The 18,034-nt window shown below is 36.6% G+C and overlaps 1 protein-coding gene across 1 annotated transcript in view; it reads right to left on the reverse strand.

The window, feature by feature from the left end:
- man1a1 (mannosidase, alpha, class 1A, member 1) overlaps positions 1-18,034 on the reverse strand; it is a 458,739-nt gene that overhangs the window by 110,619 nt on the left and 330,086 nt on the right. The window contains exon 6 of the mRNA XM_039747655.1: positions 5,531-5,654. Coding sequence (XP_039603589.1) covers positions 5,531-5,654 — 124 coding nt within the window. The remainder of the gene's footprint in view (positions 1-5,530; positions 5,655-18,034) is intronic.

The raw sequence follows: 18,034 nt of genomic DNA on the forward strand, positions 1-18,034 counted from the left end.
GTCTAGCCTTCATTCCCTTTTATATTATACTATTATATGGTAGTAGCGCTAAAAAGTGGTCCATTTGAGAACTGCTGTACTAGAGGATAATTGGAAGCCATCTGTCTGACAGCTAAAATATGACCAAATCATAAAAATTTACTTCAAGGTAATGCTGCTAAACACTGTTTTATAAGCTAGACTCATAGAGTGAACTTACTTTCTCATACATGGCTTCTGCATAATGACACATTTTTTAAAGAAAAAAAAACAGCACATAAAAGCACATAAGAATTATCTAACCTTAGGACTTGCTTAGGGGCTAGGTAAATATTAGTTATAACCTGATATGTAAATAAAATGAAGGAAAAGTTGTGGTATTTACTTCTCACAACACCGTTTCTTAATTTTTTTCCCACATAATTTGGATTAAGAATGAAATCTGAAATATCTTGTCTGATCAAAATTTGTAAAGTGATCAAGCAATTGATATCTATAAGTACTTTATGCTGATCTATTTACACAATGACAGTCTACAATGCTGATACAAGCAAACCATCCATCACCTTTACTGAAAACCAAGTCATGAGAGAACTACACAGACTTCATTCTGCGAAGGAGCAGGCCCTGATGGCATCAGCCCATGGGTGCTTAAGATTTGCGCCTCACAGCTCTGTGGTGTGCTACTAAGGATTTTCAACATGAGCCTGAGTATTCAAAAGGTGCCAGTGCTCTGGAAAACCTCTTGTCTGGTTCCTGTTTCTAAGAAGGCACATACCAGTGCCCCATCTGACTACAGGCCAGTGGCACTCACTGTACATATAATGAAAGATTTTGAGAGCCTGAACCAGGAAATACTTCGCCATCAAGTTAGGTCAGCATTGGACCCCCTTCAATTTGCCTACCAGGTAAGGTAAGGGGTTGAAGATGCCATCATCTACCTGCTTCACCATGTCTACAGACACCTAGACAAGCCAGGAGAAACTCTTACGATTATGTTCTTTGATTTTTCATATACTTTTAAAACCAGCCAGCCAAACTGGGGAGTAAGCTATTAGTAATGCGGATTGATGCTCACTTTCGTGGATCATGGACTATCTGACTGGAAGACCACACTATGTGCAGCTACAGGGCGGTGTGTCTGACAATGTGCTATGTAGCAGCAGTGCTCCACAAGGGAAATTTCTGTCACCGTTTCCTTACACTTTGTATACCACAGATTTTATCTACAACTTAGAGGGCTGATATCTGCAGAAATTCTCAAATGACTGTGCAATAGAAGGAGGTATCAGGCATGGTGACAAGACAGAATACAGGAAGGTAGTAAACAGTTTTGTTGAATGGTGTGAGCTGAAACAGCTGTAGATCAACATCAGTAAATCTAAAGAACTGGTGGTGGATTTAAAAAGATCACAATCTCTAGTTACTCCCCTGTCTATTCGGGGTGTGGATATGGAGATTGTTCAGGAATTCAAGTATCTGGGGATGTATACGAACAGTAAGCTAAACAGGTTGAAGAACTCCCTGGCCATATATAAGAAGGGTCAAAGTAGGCTGTATTTCCTATGAAGACACTATGCCGCGGATGTGTGTAGTTGCCAGAGCTACTTTTTTTTTTGCTGTGGCGTGCAGTTGGGTCAGTATGAAAATTGCAGATATTAAGAGGCGAAACAAACTAATTCAGACATCTGGCTCTGAGGTAGGAGAAAAACTGGACAGCTTAGAAACTGTGGCAGATCGGAGAATGTTGGCTAGACTTCATTCTATTATCGAAAATGCTAACCATCCACTTCAGAAGAGCGTTTTCAGTAGTAGACTGATGAGGATAAAGTGCTCTACTGAATGTCACAGGAAATCCTTCCTCCCCACAGCCATCAGACTCTATAACTCCTCTTCCATTCAATCCACCACACTATAAGAAGTTTCCTTTTACTCTAATGAATATCCTAGTACATTTTCAACGACTTAGATGTACAATAACATGCTTGTTCATCTCAAATAAATATCTTTTTGTTCTCAGAGTATACAATATTTTCACTTCATGTGAAATATTACAAGAAATACTTCAAGCTCATTATGCTATTACTGTCTAGTATACTAGGGATATTTTAAGATACTCAGATGCATAGTATTTATTGTATTTTATTACCATGTACTTGTTGAGCTTAGTGAATGATGATTTATTGTACGTTATTTTGATATTTATGCTCTTAGTGTTACTTTTGTCTTTGTCTGTGTGTACAGTTGTAACATAAATAATTTCCCTTGGGATTAATAACGTTTTCTGATTACGTAAGTATAGATTTACTATTTCAATGTATTTCTAAAAATGCAAATTTGAACATGAGGATGGATTGATTATTCTTAAATTTTATATATCTAAATACACATACATGCGCACACACACACACACACATTGCAAAGCTGAGTAACTTGTTCACTCACTCGCTCACTCACTCACTCGCTCACCCATCAACAAAAACACTCTTTCCTGTTTAGTTAAAAAGGTGGAATTTGGCAGGGTTATACATCTAAGGCAGTAGGTATCTGCTAATAAAGGACATTTAAATATATCAGTTAAAACAGAAAAACTAAACACCCCCAAAATCTCAAAAATGCTTTGACTGATTTGAGGAAATTTGGTGATACAAATGAATGCTGCAAGCAGAAGAGTGCTACTGAACAAACTGTAGCTGTAACCATGCAGAAAAATGGGACTGCTGGCGAGTGAAGATCCCCCATGCTCTGCTCTCCCAATCCGTCTACTGACTTCATAGGAATGGTCACCAGAGACATGAATGTCACTGCCAAGGTAAGTAAACCTCTTGACAAGGTCGACACTTTCTCCACAAACAGACACACTGCTGATGGCTGTGCCCAAGAGGTCATTAAAGGCCTGGATATTGTTTTTTATCCAGGACACTCGCAAGCCCAGACACTCAGACTCCTTGCTCAGTCCCTCGAGCGCCCTGATCAGAGCCTCCATTGACTCAGCAAAGATCACAGCATCGTCAGCAAAGTCAAGATCTGTGAACCTTTCTTCATCAACAAGATGCCCCAGAGCTGCTGGACCCCACGACCTTGCCCAACACCCAGTCCACACAAGCATTGAACAGAGTAGGAGCAAGAACACAACCCTGATGAACCCCAGAATCAACTGGGAAAAACGCAGTGGTCCTGCTTCCACTCTGCATTGCACTCACAGTACCAGTGAACAGGTGAGCCATGATATCCAGCAACCTCGAGGGGATCACACGAATCCTCAGGATGTCCCAAAGGGCAGCTCAATCAACTGAGTCGAACACGTTGTGAAAATCGACAAAGGCTGCAAAGAAACTCTGCCGATATTAATGTTTGCGCTCCACGAGAAGCCTCAGTGCCAGGATGCAGTCGATGGTAGACTTCTTAGGCGTAAAGCAGACTGTTCCGGTTGCTGGTAGATGAACAAGTGATCACGGACCCTATTGAGGACGACCCTAGCAAGGACCTTACCCAGCACTGAGAGCAGTGTTATCCCCCTGTAGTTGCTGCAATCCAGGCGATCACCCTTCCCTTTCTAGATTGGGACGACAAATCCCGTTTTCCTGTCAGTTGGGATGATGCCAGTCTCCCAAATGGAAGCAAAGATTGCTTGCAATGCCAGGAGGACAGCCTTACCACTAGCCTGGAGAAGTTCACCCCGGATACCACAGATCCCTGCAGCCTTCAAGGCTGGTTCACCACCTGCGCAATCTCTTTGAGATTGGGTGGATCACAGATAATTGGGAGGATCAGACTCAAGAACCGTAGACCAAGAGATATCCAACGTCCTAGCCGGAAGATCAGCTTTGAACAATATTCATAATATGCTTTGACAAATATTATAAATACTGTAACATTTCCTAAAATGTACAGTCTAGTCCACCTTGGGTGCACTATAAAATTTAAATGTAGGTAGTAAGTGCAGTACACATTGACATATTTGCATTTCATTTGCCAAGTTCAAAAAATCTTAACACCAGAATCTCATAAAATGGAAAATGTTATAGGATATAACAATAATAATAATAATAATTAGGGCAGTTGTTTGATTTAAAAAATGTAATCACAACTAATTGCACAATTAAAATATTTAACTGAAATGAACTGCATATTAATGGAAATTGTACATACTGTATTTGCTTCATGGATTATGATACTTTTTTGTAAAGCAGAAATGACTTAGTGATTACTTTATAACACAAAACAGTTATCATAACCACTTGCTTTGGCATGTTTAGTAAAGTGTGTTTTTTTTTTTTTAATTTGGAGCCATATCACAATGCAAATTTGTCTAACACTTTGGTTGGTTAGTTGCGGTGAAGAGAGAGCTGTACTGAAAGGCAAAGATCTTTATTTACCAGTTGATCTATGTCACTTTCCTGAACTATGTTCATGAGCTTTGGATAGCGAATAAATAATACATAATATGCATACAGTATATTGGAATTACATACTTTGATAAAATTGATTCTTCTGTTTTCAATGATTTATTGATCCTTGACACTTTTAATTGTTCAATATATAGTATATTGTTAAGGTTTCTGGTTACTCTACTTTGTGGTATTACTTTTGGTTAGCAGGTTAGTTTGTACTATTCATGATTTCTACGGTAGTTTTTCTTCTATTTTTATTCCATAATTAGATAATTCCAGTGTACTGTTTAATCGCAGTGTTTCTGAGTTGTGGAAGGTCATAGGGATACTAACAGAAATCCTAACTGAAAAGAGGAAGAATATGGAAACCAGAACTTAGTATGAGGTGACAAAACTAACACTTCAGTTGTGCTCAAAGAAACTGTATAATTTTAAGATTTTAGAACATCCTGTCAAAAAGATACATTAAGAAGGTTTAGTAGCAGAAGTATTGACATATATAAAGTTTTTTTTCTCCATGTAGAACCCTCATCCTCATCTGAGTTCACCGCTGTTATAGCACGTCTTTATTTGAAAACAGCAGTGTCAGATCGGGGAAGAGTGTGAATACGACAGAGAAGAAAACTGGGGGACGTTAACCTTTACACGTACCATTTACATCGTCAAATCAAATGTATGTTTTTAATGTATAATAGTAACAATAAGAGCAGCTCACTATTCAAAATGTTTATTTTGTGACGCAGCAAGGCTCGCACCCACAACCTGTGGATTATGCATTTCCTGGGATAGCAGACTGCTTGCTACTTGGGCTTATCAACACATTTACAACACAAAAGAAGCTGAATGGAGAGGTGCGAACGGATTAAAGGTGGGCCGGGTTTACGAGTTTTTTTCATAGGCTTTGGTAATTGTAATGTTAAAAGTGTTAATGACAACTGATTAGTCAGTAAAGAGATTTCAAGTAAAAAAAAAAAAATACATTTTAAGGATCATCTTAGTAAGATAGGCTTTTTTTGTGTTGAAAATAAAAATTTGCTAATATTAAATGACAGCATTTAATAATAAAATAATATGCATTCATTTAAATAAAGCTCAGGAGTCATGGGACTTAGTTTGTATAATCAAGTAGACTAAATCAAATATTTATTTTAACTCACCTTCTCTGCAAAGACAGGTTTCCCAGAAAGTTCACTCAGATGCATAAATTCTAGATGTAGGGTTCCAAATTCTGCTAGAATACTACTCCCTCCAGATGCCCAGGGCCAATTTCTGCCAATTCCACTAAAGAAGGGAGAACAAAGAACAGACTTAAATTCTTCTAGAGCACCTTAAAAGTATTGTTCTGCTGTTTCTGTTCTGATTGAACCAGATTCTGAGATCCATGAGTTACTACTGCTTTACTATATGTTAGAACTACAGGCACTCATTGTACTAAGATAAAGTTGGTTTCTATTCTCATTAATGGCATAAAATAACTGCCATATATCTGAGACCATCTTTAAAATTACCATTTTAAACCACTTTTCAATGTGAGCATTGCACATTTAGTCACCTCAGTTAACACATGATTTCGCCCACAGTCTTGAGACAGCAGCTGATTTAATGCACATTCATAAAACAATGAAGACTAATTTAAAAATACACATATTCAGGTTACCTCTATTACATTTTTGCTGCAACTATAAATGAGGCAAAAAACAGAGAAACTTAGTTTAGTGTAGTCCTGAATGGCATTCTTTCACTGACTGCTCTTATACATAACACTGAACTGGCCTCCCACACGTTGAAGTATCAAGACCAGTACAACTGATTTACCACCTGCACTTTTAGTGCTTCATTTTAAATTTTACCTCTGTATTGATTATAACATACAAATGTGGTAGTTTGCTGTGAATAATGCCATCTGCTAAATTAATAATTAGAATGTTGGTGAAAATTTTAAAGACCATTACAATGCCACATTAAATATGATGAGTTATTTAATTTGTGAAAAGGCTATCAGTGTCTAAACTTAATAAAAGAGATGGATAGACAATCAATCCACTTCTTTTGACCTCCAGATCAAAAAGAGGCATAGCTATCAAAAACAATATTAACAATTTTGTCTGGATTACTTATTTCCATTACATACAGTGTGATGTGTGCCTAGCTAAATTTCTCTTTGATCTTGTCACTCTGTGTGCACCAAGGATTCAGCCTTTGTGAATGGATGTGTTTTTAAGCGTCATATTTGTTTGATACTTCACATAGATATTTTAACCAACAGGGCACAATTTATAAGCGTGTAACGCCTTACAAACACTCCATGCGAAAAAGTTAAAATATAAATAATAAATAGCATGTAACACTCAAAGATTCTGTACCTACTGTACATTACAGGGGAACAGAGATACATTTGGTTCCATCTGTTGCTCAATTACCACTTGCCGTCCAGTCTAAGTATCAAGTCGGTCCAGGTCCTGTACACCTAATTTGTTCAATGGGTGAATTTTTTAATTTAATGGTGTTTAATTACTTTGTGCAGTTATGTGCTATTTTGTGCAAATTTTTTGAATGTGAACTGCAATCTCTTCTTGATTCATTGACAATCCTTATAAAATGCTGCACTTTCAAGTCTTGCTTTCGTTTGAGAGCTATACAAGAGCAACTGTACAAGAGTCATATGCATACCATGCTTTGCAGTTGAACCACAAGCAATAAAGCAAAAATATTAATTATAAGAAATGTACCAAATGTATCTCAATCTAAATTAGAATCTTCCTTAAATAAATGCATCAGTAAAATAATAATTAATAATACTATTATTATGTTCCTGGAGGTACTTTTTTTTTTCAGTTGTCCATGAGTAAAGCAAAGCATTCCTGCATTAGATGAATTCCATCTTTTTTCTGCTTTTCGTAGTGTCTTTTGTTGATGGTCATTGCGAAACACAATTTTACAGGAAAGTGTACACTTTTAAATTAAAATGGGTAATCATCTATGTTCCCTATAAGCTTTGCTATGTTTCCTTTTCAAATGCCATAACACTTTTATTGTGCCACTCACTCCCCCTTGGAAGAACAGTGCATCTGCTATGACGCATTTCACCCTTTGGTAATGTACTGGTAATGCACCTGCAATTTCCAAAACTTCATGGCTCAAACAAACACGTCATTGTTTAAGTCCTGGTGCTTCACAACTTGCAATATTCCACTGCCCACCTACCAAACCCTTCCACCACCCCTGCACATTGTTTGCTTAAAAGTCTCTTTGCCTGTCCAGGACTCCACCCCATCTTTAATTGTCAATCCACACTACCGGTTGGTGGTGCTATTCTCATGGCCCATCAGTCACTTCTGCTGCTTTCTTCATTTGCATAATGCACTCTCTCAGCACAGCCCACAAAATGTAAATTAGTATAATATTAACAAATATTAACAAATAAAAATTCATCAACAAAAAAATAAACATGTCGTCTATTTTTCTTTTTCCTATAATAGCACCAAATTACAATCAAATCCGTAAGGCATTTTTGACAGTTAGAGGCATTCAGTTTTTCAGGGGTGGGGAGTTTATGGGCTTACCCCTAAATATTGATGTATTGAAATATCCTTTCTTAGCAGATACCTAGTGCCCTAGATGTACCATCCTGCCAAATATCTGCTTTTTAACTAAACAGGAATTAGTGTTTTTGTTGATGAGTGACTGAGTGAACTTTGTATTATATACATAGGTAAAACATATCCTTGTAAAAATAAAGTGTAGTAAAATAGTTCTTGATTGCATATATCATCTCATGAATTACAGGTACTGCAAGACTGAAATCGCATTAATTTTTTCAGCACAAATCTTCGAAGACAGAACAACACATTTAAGCTCTTTGAAAAATACCATACATTATTCAAAATGTGCCACTTTGCTTAGTTTTACATATTTTTTTTTATTTAAAAAGATCCTAAAAATACTGTACAAAGACAGCATAACACATAAATGTAAATTATAAATTTTAACTCATTATACTTGGGTCCAGGGTGGCACAGTGGTAGCCCTGCTGCCTCGCAAAAAGGAGACCAGGGTGCGCTTTCCGGGTCCTCCCTGCATGGAATTTGCATGTTCTCCCCGTGTCTGCGTGGGTTTCCTCCGGGTGTTCCGGTTTCCTCCCACAGTCCAAAGACATGTAGGTTAGGTGTACTGGCAATCCTAAATTGTCCCTAGTGTGTGCTTGGTGTGTGTATGCGTGTGCCCTGTGGTGGGCTGGCGCCCTGCCCGGGGATTTGCTCCTGCCTTGTGCCCTGTGTTGGCTGGGACTGGCTCCAGCAGAACCCCGTGAAACCTATGTTAGGATATAGCGGGTTGGATAATGACATGACAGGACATGACATATATGGTTCCATGTAATGACTCCACTAATCTATGTTAAATATGTTAAATGTATACTCATTTTAATTACTCAATTCTAATTATGTATATTTATATTTACTTTGTCATGTCTGCAGTGGGTACTGTAAATTCTTGTATTCATTTTTACTATTTTCAAATATATTCTTGCTTGTTTTGTAAAGTACCTTGTAATGATGAACACTGTTGCATTCTTTTGTAGAAGAAAATTAAACTTGGTACCTTATGCAAAAAACGTTTACCATTAATTATCTGTTTTTGTTAGATAGTAAGTGTTAAAGTTTACTCTTACCACTGGGGGAAAAAATGTAAACCGCATGTACAAAGAAAAAATGTAAGTAAAGTTAAATGTACAGCAAAGCTTTTAAGCAATAACTTTAAATGTAATTTTACTTGTGCTTTGCCCTTTTAAAAACACATCTTGGCCAATATAGTCTCAATTAAGTTCTGCAAATTCAGCAGCATTAATTGTTACTCAACCCTACAATTTTTTTTCAGTACTCTTAAGATTTACACCACCTATTCTGGAAGTAATTAAAATGTTTAAATCAAGCCATGAATACACCTAAATGGATCAAAGTAATAACAATGAGACAGGCAACAGAAATAATTCAGAGTAAAATCCTCATGGTGTTTTTTTTTTTAAATTCAATAATGTAGCTGATATTCAATCATCATTTCTTATAGTATTTGTAACATATTTAAACTACTTTATATTGTTGTATTATAATGGTAAGGTATGAAATCTAAAGTGATAAGATTGAATGAATGTCTTCCTTTAATTGATGAATGTCTACATTTTATTATTTGTATACTTATTTGCTATGGACTTATTGTAGGACTGACGGTTATTTCAACGCTAAAAAGAACAGAAAGTTAATGGCACAGAATTTTGGCTGTTTAGCCTTCAGGGCAGATCTTTTTACTTATGTTATACTTTTTTTGTTCCTTATTTGCTAGTGTGGGCATTGATAAGACGCTTCAAAGAACGTTATTTTAGAAATATTTTGTCCAAATGGACAAACTAAATTTCTGATCAGTATTTGTATTAAGGTAAGATGTGAACAAGGCTGTAAAGGATTTTGGTCAGATAAAGCAGATTAAAGATGAGAAAGGTGTTGTCTTGAGTGAGCATGATCAAGACTGATCAAGAATAGATAAAAGAGATAAAGAACTGTTGAATGAAGAAAATTCAAGGGTAGTATTTGGGGATGGAGTTCCAAGTGAAGGACTAGTACCAAGAATAAGGAGGGAGGAAGTAAAGGAGGCACTGAAAAGAATGAAAAATGGAAAGGAAACAGGACCAGATGAAATATCAGCAGAAGACCAGCAATGATTTATGGAACTGAGACACAGGCAGTAAAGGAAGTATGCAGGAGATTAAGTTAAATGTGGTAGAAATGAGAATGTTGAGATAGATGTGTGGAGTTACAAAAAGGGATTGAATAAGAAATGAGATAATAATAGGTACAAAAAAGTGGAAGTGATACTGTATCTAAGACAGTACAGGAAAATAGGTTGAAGTGGTATGAACATGTAATGAGGAGAGACAATGAATATGTGTGCAAAACAGTGATGGGAATGGAAGTACAGGTGACATGGGAAGTCAAAGCAGAATTGGGTGGACAGAATAAAAGAATATTTGAAGGAAATGAGTCTAACTGAGGAGGTGGTGCAGGACATACTGTAGCTGTATGGAGATGGCTGATCAAAAGCGACAACCCCATACAGAAGTACAAAAAGAAGGAGAAAAAGAAGAACAACTTGTATTAAGGTAAGCAATACTAGAATATATATATTTTCTTTTTTGTAATAGGTAATTAATAAAGACAAAATAAATGCAAAGAAAAAAATAGTTGCATAGCAGCCAGACTTACGTTGGGTTTTACTTTTCATTGATAAAAACATCTAGATAGTCAGTGCATCAAGTAGAATAATTTTTGATACTTGTTTTAAAAACATTATTTTCACAAAATAATTTTTTCGGGAAATCCAGCAGCATGTCTACTGTGTGGAAATCTTTTAAAACAGAGCTTCTCAACTGGATAAACTTCCAGGGGTGCCACAAGATGAATGAAAACAACAGTAAAATTTCACCAAATAATCAAATCATTAAAAAATCAATATAGAGCAGGGGTGTCAAACATCTAGCCCTGGGATCTTTTTAAAGTGGCACACTTCATCAGTATTAAAAACATGTTATATACAGTGCATAATGATTATTAGTTTTCTCAAAAAATGTCCTTTAAGCTATTTTTCACAAGCAGATTGTATCACTATATAATGCAGGTTAGCTGTACTGAATTTACACTTAGCATTAAACTGTCCATTGTCTGTATCATGTCAGCATATACATCGGATTCAAAATGACCTTAGACTCTGGAGTGACAATGGCTCTAAAAAATTAAAATATGGCATTGATCACGTTTTCAAACTCTATAATATATAGCATCAACCACCACTTTTTTGGCTTGAGCTTTGTCACCTAACACTATTCTATAGCCTGCACTTAGGCACATCTATTATGTATATGCAGTGTTTGCATGAGAAACTGCTGCTTATATTGTTTAAAATTTTCAGGCAAGATGGGAATTTTGTATAAAACTGCACAACTTTTTTTTGTTTCTCTAAAAGGTATTTTGCCAGCTCCAGTATTTTTGAAATGTAGTCTTGCCATTCATAACTAGAATTACCATTGATAGCTGCCAGTTTCACTTTAACTTGACACAGTTTTGTAAACACTTAATTATTAAACATATTAGTAATGTCATAACTTAAGCATAACTAAAGTTAAATGTACTGTAAAGCTAATTCACAACTCTGTATTGGTCCCCTTAAGTAGTTAAGGTATGTGCTGGAGTGTACCTTATGAATGAATTTTGTTTTTTTTGTGACTTCTCTATTAATTCTTGATTAGTTGGGTATTTAAATTGAATGAACTCAGCTTGTATTGCAATTAATTCCACATATACAGTATTATAACACCAATACTGCTTTATCTTATGATACAATTAACATTATCTGCTCTACAAGGTTTATTCTCACCTGAACAAAGCTGGCAGAGAATAAAACTGAATAAAAAAAAAAAAAAAAACGCTAATCTTTACAAGTACCATACATTTACACTGTCTGTTACAGACTCAAATCAAATTTATGTTTTTATTGGATAACAGTAACAATAAGAGCAGCTCACTACTCAAAGCGTTTAACTTGGGACGTGGGACCTTTTGAATTGGAGTTAGCAGTTCTTACCACTGTACTACCAAAGAAGTCGCAACAAGAAACCACACAAACCAGATTTCTTTTTCTTCAGTTATAGTCTTGAATAAAAGCACATTTTTTCTGTTATATTTTAACCTTTTGTGAAAGTGCTTATTTGATATTTGGACTTCAGTCTTTTAATACACATCATGTCAAAATTTTGTCATTAGTACTAAAACATGAAAAAAGTCTGCCTTTTACGTATGTGTTCATCATTTCTTGCATTTCCTATCATCCTACACTTCATAGATCTTTCTGGATACAGAACACACATGAAATGCATGTGTTCCAAATAATGATATATTTTTTAGCCTATGCAGCTCTAGGTACTACCTTACTCCCTGATAAACAAGGCTTGAGGAGGGAGAGGTTTTTGCCGTTTCTGCGGCAGTGGGAGGATGGGGTAGGAGGCTGCTTGTTGCTTGGGCTTAGACACATTTACAAGACAAAAGATGCTGAATGCAGAATTGCGAATGGATTTAAGGTGGGCCGGGTTTACAAGTTTTTTTGTAAGCTTTGGTAATTCTAATGTTAAGGGGTAAGTTCAGAGTGTACTGTATATGATGTACTGGATAACGGACTACATGTCCGGCAGATCGCAGTTTGTGACGCTCTGATATGGATGTCAGCAACACTGGAACACCACAAGAAACAGTCCTGTCTCTCTTCCTCAATCGAAGTGGCTACTGACTTTTGCCATACCAAAGAGCCTCTATGTCTAGCCACCATTTAGGGATTTGATGTAGACGAGATGCATTCCACAAGTACTTGGGGGTCCATCCACATCAATAACAGATTGGGCTGGCCTCATAATGCAGAGGAATTATATACGAAAGGGCAGAGCAGGCTTTTTCCTTAAGAATCTACATTCCAGTCCTTTGCATTTCTATAAGTTTGTGACAGCCAGTGCAAGTTTTTTGGCTTTGATGTGCTGAGCTAGCAATATCACTTCAAGAGAGTCCTGCCAAATCAACACACTAATTAAAAGGCCTGTCTCAGTTATGGGCAGCATTCTGGACCCCATTAAGGTAGTGGCAAAGAAGACAATTAAAACAATCAAGGACAATGCTGCACATACTAACACTGTTTCCGGTCAGTCAATGAATTATTCATTTCTTTATGCTAACGGCAATATGCCTATATAATGCCTCACTGTGAATGTGAATGCCAAGTCTGTTTTTTTCTAATTTTTATTTGCTGTTTCACTTGGTAAGAATATGAAATTTATGTCAAAATTAGCATATGTAACAATGTACTACCTTAACCTAAGACTATAAAATGTCAACAAAAGTTCAGAAGCAAAATTTCTATGACCAAATAGTGAACTTAGTTATCTGGAATGTCAAGGGTCTCAATCATGAATTAAGGAGAAAGAAAATACTCTTGCACCAAACAAGTCTAAATGCCAAGATAGTATCTTTTACAGGAAACCCAATTACTAAGTAAGGACTAGTTTCGGATGCAAAGAGAGTGGTCTGGCCAAATTCTTCACTCCACCTATACAAAAAAAACCTGGGGTGTGGGAATCTTAATACACAGAACTATTGCATTTGTAGTGTTAGATGCAATATCAGATTCTGAAGGGTGAAATGTCATGGTGATGGGCAATGTATTCAATACTAAAATGATTTTGATTATTATATAGGGACCTATAGTGGATGATAGAGCTTTCTTCCAAAATGTATTTACATCTATCCCTAATGTGAACACTCTTAAAATTTTAATGGCTGGAGAGAGACTTTAATTGTGTTTGAAATACAGGTCTGGATAGATCATCAGTTACATTGGCGATATCATCTAATACTACAAAAATAATTACGCAGTTTGTAACAAATCATAACTTATCAGACCCATGGAGGTTTTTAATCCTACCATAAGAGCATACTCCTTTTTCTCACTTGTACATCATTGTTACTCAAGAATTGATTTTCTCATAGACAATAATTTTTTGCCCACTATCAGATCTTGCAAGTGCAACGCTACTGTAATCTGTGACCATACCACCCTGATCATGGAGTTTAAATTAACGCATCCTACACTCTCATCCCGCAGCTAGCATCTTACCCCCCTGTCATTAGCTGAACTGCTAATGGAACTGGATAAACCTCTGAATTCAGAAAAAATGCCAGAATAAAAAAACTTCAGCAATTTCAGAATTTCTAGATGTTATAAACTCATTTCAAAGTGGGAAATCAGCAGGCCCTGATGGATACCCAGTAGAATTTTATAAAAAAAAATTAAATAAGTTAGCTCCACTATTATTAGCAAGGTTTATAGAAGCTAAAGACAACAAAATTCTATCTCAAACCTTTCGCCAAGCATTAATGACCACCTTTCCTAAGAAAAATAAGGACTTACTGCAAAGTGGATCATATTTGCGCAATATTAGCAATTTGTGCTAACAACATCATTTCAGACTACTTCAAACTAGAATATGGTACTCGACAATGATGCCCCTTATCACCTTTGAAATCACCATTAAACCACTGGCTGTCTACTTTCGAAATGCATGAGATAAAGGGGATTCTCAGAGAAGGACTTGAACAGAAAATATCACTATATGCAGATGATATGGCACTGTAAATATCTGGCCCACAAAATTCTGTGCTAGCAGTCCTAAAGCATAAGCAGATTTTCCAAAGATATCTGAACTCAAAATCAATTTAAATAAAAGTGTGTTCTTTCCAGTGAATAGTCTAGCTCACAATGTCAGACTGGATACTTTCCCATTTATTTTAGCAGGTCATTTTAAATATCTAGGAGTTGTGATGGATGGCTGGGGCCAATGCCCGGCCAGGACACCCCTTTGGCACTGAATCCGGGGAAGCTGCCATGGAAGGCTCATTACGTTCCCCAGAACACTTGGTGGCAGTCCCCCTGGGTGGCATCAGGGCCACAATCGTGGAACACCAGAGTTCATGCCTTTTGGGCTCCATGTCTGTGATGCAGCCACACCTGGAAGTGCAGCCTAATTAGGCTAATTACCACCTGAAGCACTTCCGGGTGGGCTATAAAAGAAGCCTGCAGCCACTAATCAAGGAGCCAGAGTCGGGAGGAGGGAGACGAAGCTGCCGAGAGGAGTGGAAGAAAGGAAGAGCGTTTTGTGGTGGTGTTCTGTTTGGATGTGTCTTTTGCGACTTTGTTGTGCCTGTGGAACACGGAGAAAGATGAGCCCCCAAGTGAAGAAAATAAAACGTTTATTTATTTTATGTGTGCCTCACGGTGTCAGTCTGTGTCGGATGTGGAATAATAAAAATTTTAATCAATATATTAAATAATAGTTGAACAAAGAATCTTGGGCTGAGGACCTTTTGACCTAGGGAGGGGAAGAAGATGTCTGTCAAACTGCTGACCTTGTAGTCTGTACTCAGGAAACTGTTAATCTTAACAAACATCTAGGATTGTAAAATCAACAGCAACAGACTTTTTCACTTCATCTTTAGTGGTTGAACAAATGTGTTGTAATTTTTGGGCATATTACTGAATCCCCCCAAAGAATTGTGTAACCTTGTCTCGTGATAGGCTATCTCTGTGAGATGTGAAAATTTCTGTTATAAAAAGGAAACTCACCCCCCCCAAGATTGGGCTATTGCTGGTGACTGTCAGTGATCCTACCTGACAGGGCTGGAGTGGTCTCTCTGCCGCCAAGAACAAAGAAATTGCTTTTTACTTTAAATCTGCTGTCTGCCTGCTGTTTGCCTCGAACCTTCGTCCACACGGGTCAGCACCCATATAGCGCCTTTTCACACGGTAAATATTACAAGCATGTATAAAGCTCTTTTTCAACAAAATTTTGGTGTCTACATGGAAAAAATTAAACAAGACATGAATAGCTGGTCCATCTTACATTAGCAGGGTGAATTGACATTGTTAACATGATCATCCTTCCCAAGCTCCTTTCCCAATTTTCAAAGCATCCCCATATACATTAACAAATCATTTTTTAAGTCATTAGACTCAATCATAACTTCATTTATTTGGAATCTGAAACATCCATGCATCCAAAGGGCAACTTTACAATGACTTATAGCAGAAGGGGGCATGGCACTACCTAACTTTCAATTCTATTACTGGGCGTTAAGCTATAAAGACCTGGACATCATCACAAATCAACGAATTTACACAAGCTTCAAATAGAAATAAAACTGTAGTACTTCTTTATAGTCCCTTCTCTGTGCCCCAGTTAATACAAATTACCATCAATATACTAATAATCCAATTGACCTACTTTCTCTCAGAATATGGAACCCATGTAAGAAGCACTTTAAGACAGAGAAGCTTTTATCTGCTGCACCTCTACATGACAGCTACCTTTTTTCATCCTCTCAAATTTATACACTAATTTCTGGGAAATCTCTGGGATTAAAACACTTAGAGACTTGTTCATAGATAATCTCTTCTCATCCTAAGAACAATTACACTTCAGATTCAACCTCTCACCAACAAAGTTCTTCCATTACTTTCATGCTAGAAACTTTGTTAAACAGAACCTGCCCAATTTATCTCACTTCTTACCTTGTTCTATTTCAGAAGAAATATTGATCAGTCTTGAAGACTCAGATAGCATCTGTACAATTTAGAAGTCCCTTTCTTTCAAACACCCCAAAGTACGTTGAGGAAGGGATCTGTCACTTAATATTTCAGAAAAGGAATGGAAGGCAGCCATGCACAGAATACACTCTAGCTATCTATGTGCAAAGCATTCAATCATTCTATTTAAAATCTTTTATCAAGCTATTTTACCTCATTTAAAATTGTCCAAAAAGTTTTCAGGACAAGAATCAACCTGTGAACATGTTGCAATATAGCTCCAGTCTCACTGGGCCACATGTTCTGAGTATGTACCAAATGAACAATGGTTTGTTATTCGCCTCTAATTAAAATTACAATCAAACAAAAAAAATTCTAATTTTATAGTCATTTTGGTTTGTGTTCACACCACAGTGTGTCTGTTTATATATATACTGTATATAAATGTTTGGAGTAACATGTTCACTTTTTCTATCTTCCTATTGCTTTAACAGAATTCAGAATGGTTTTAGCAGAACATATTGTAAATATTGGAAACCCAACTGATTTGTGCTGCTGTTAGAGCAAAATGATGATCAATTCAAACGTTTAAGTGATTTAGTCCAATTGTCTACTATATATATGATCATTTGAATATATCACATATGTATAACTAATTCCATTTACATTACTTCAACAATATTATTTCTATGCATGTGACTCAATGATAGTTTAAGTTGTTTTGTCAAAGTGACATTAAGTCTAATGTCAGTGTTTCTGAGTCACTAATTATGGTAATCATAGAGAACTGCTTGCTTAAAATATCCTTATTACAGTGAATACAATTACATAAAGAGATAAATCAAAAGAAAAAAGTCACGTGTGCTCTACTGCATCAATTAATGTGATTTACTAGAATGAATGACATCTCTACTTAACTGAAACAGCTCCAAATGAGATGATGGTGGCTTCAACTGTGATAAGTCAGGAAATATTAAAATCCATCAAATTTTGCTTCCTACTTACAATCTTCCAGCTACAGTTCCGGTTTTTATAAACTGTTTTATATATAGTAATTCAGAGTTATTGCAATTCACTTATTAGATGGCTGTGTTTACCAGTTGAGTTTGATGCAAAGAGAAAATCAAGTACTGCTTCATTTAAGAAAAGGTGCATATAAATAAGGAGTGAAAAACATTGGTGTCAAGTGGCTATTACACAAACATGGTAACCAGAAATGCAAATATTTAATTAACTTATTGAACGCTGAATATTTTTCCCAAAAAAAAAAAACAACACAATGTTCTGAAAAGCACACAAAGCAATGGTTTTGCACAGAAATCAACATAAGACGTCTCTTGCTCCATGTTGTGGCCATCATTTCATCAGGAATGCATGGCAGTCTGGCTACTAGACTGTCTTCATATGGCAGCGTCAATTACGGTCACAGTGCACCACAATCTGGTTTGTACCTCTTGTCATTGTAAGTGGCAGTCCTCCCGGGTGAACGTTGA

Source organism: Polypterus senegalus, chromosome 3 (genome assembly GCF_016835505.1).
Source record: "Polypterus senegalus isolate Bchr_013 chromosome 3, ASM1683550v1, whole genome shotgun sequence".
NCBI classification, from domain to species: Eukaryota; Metazoa; Chordata; class Cladistia; order Polypteriformes; family Polypteridae; genus Polypterus; species Polypterus senegalus.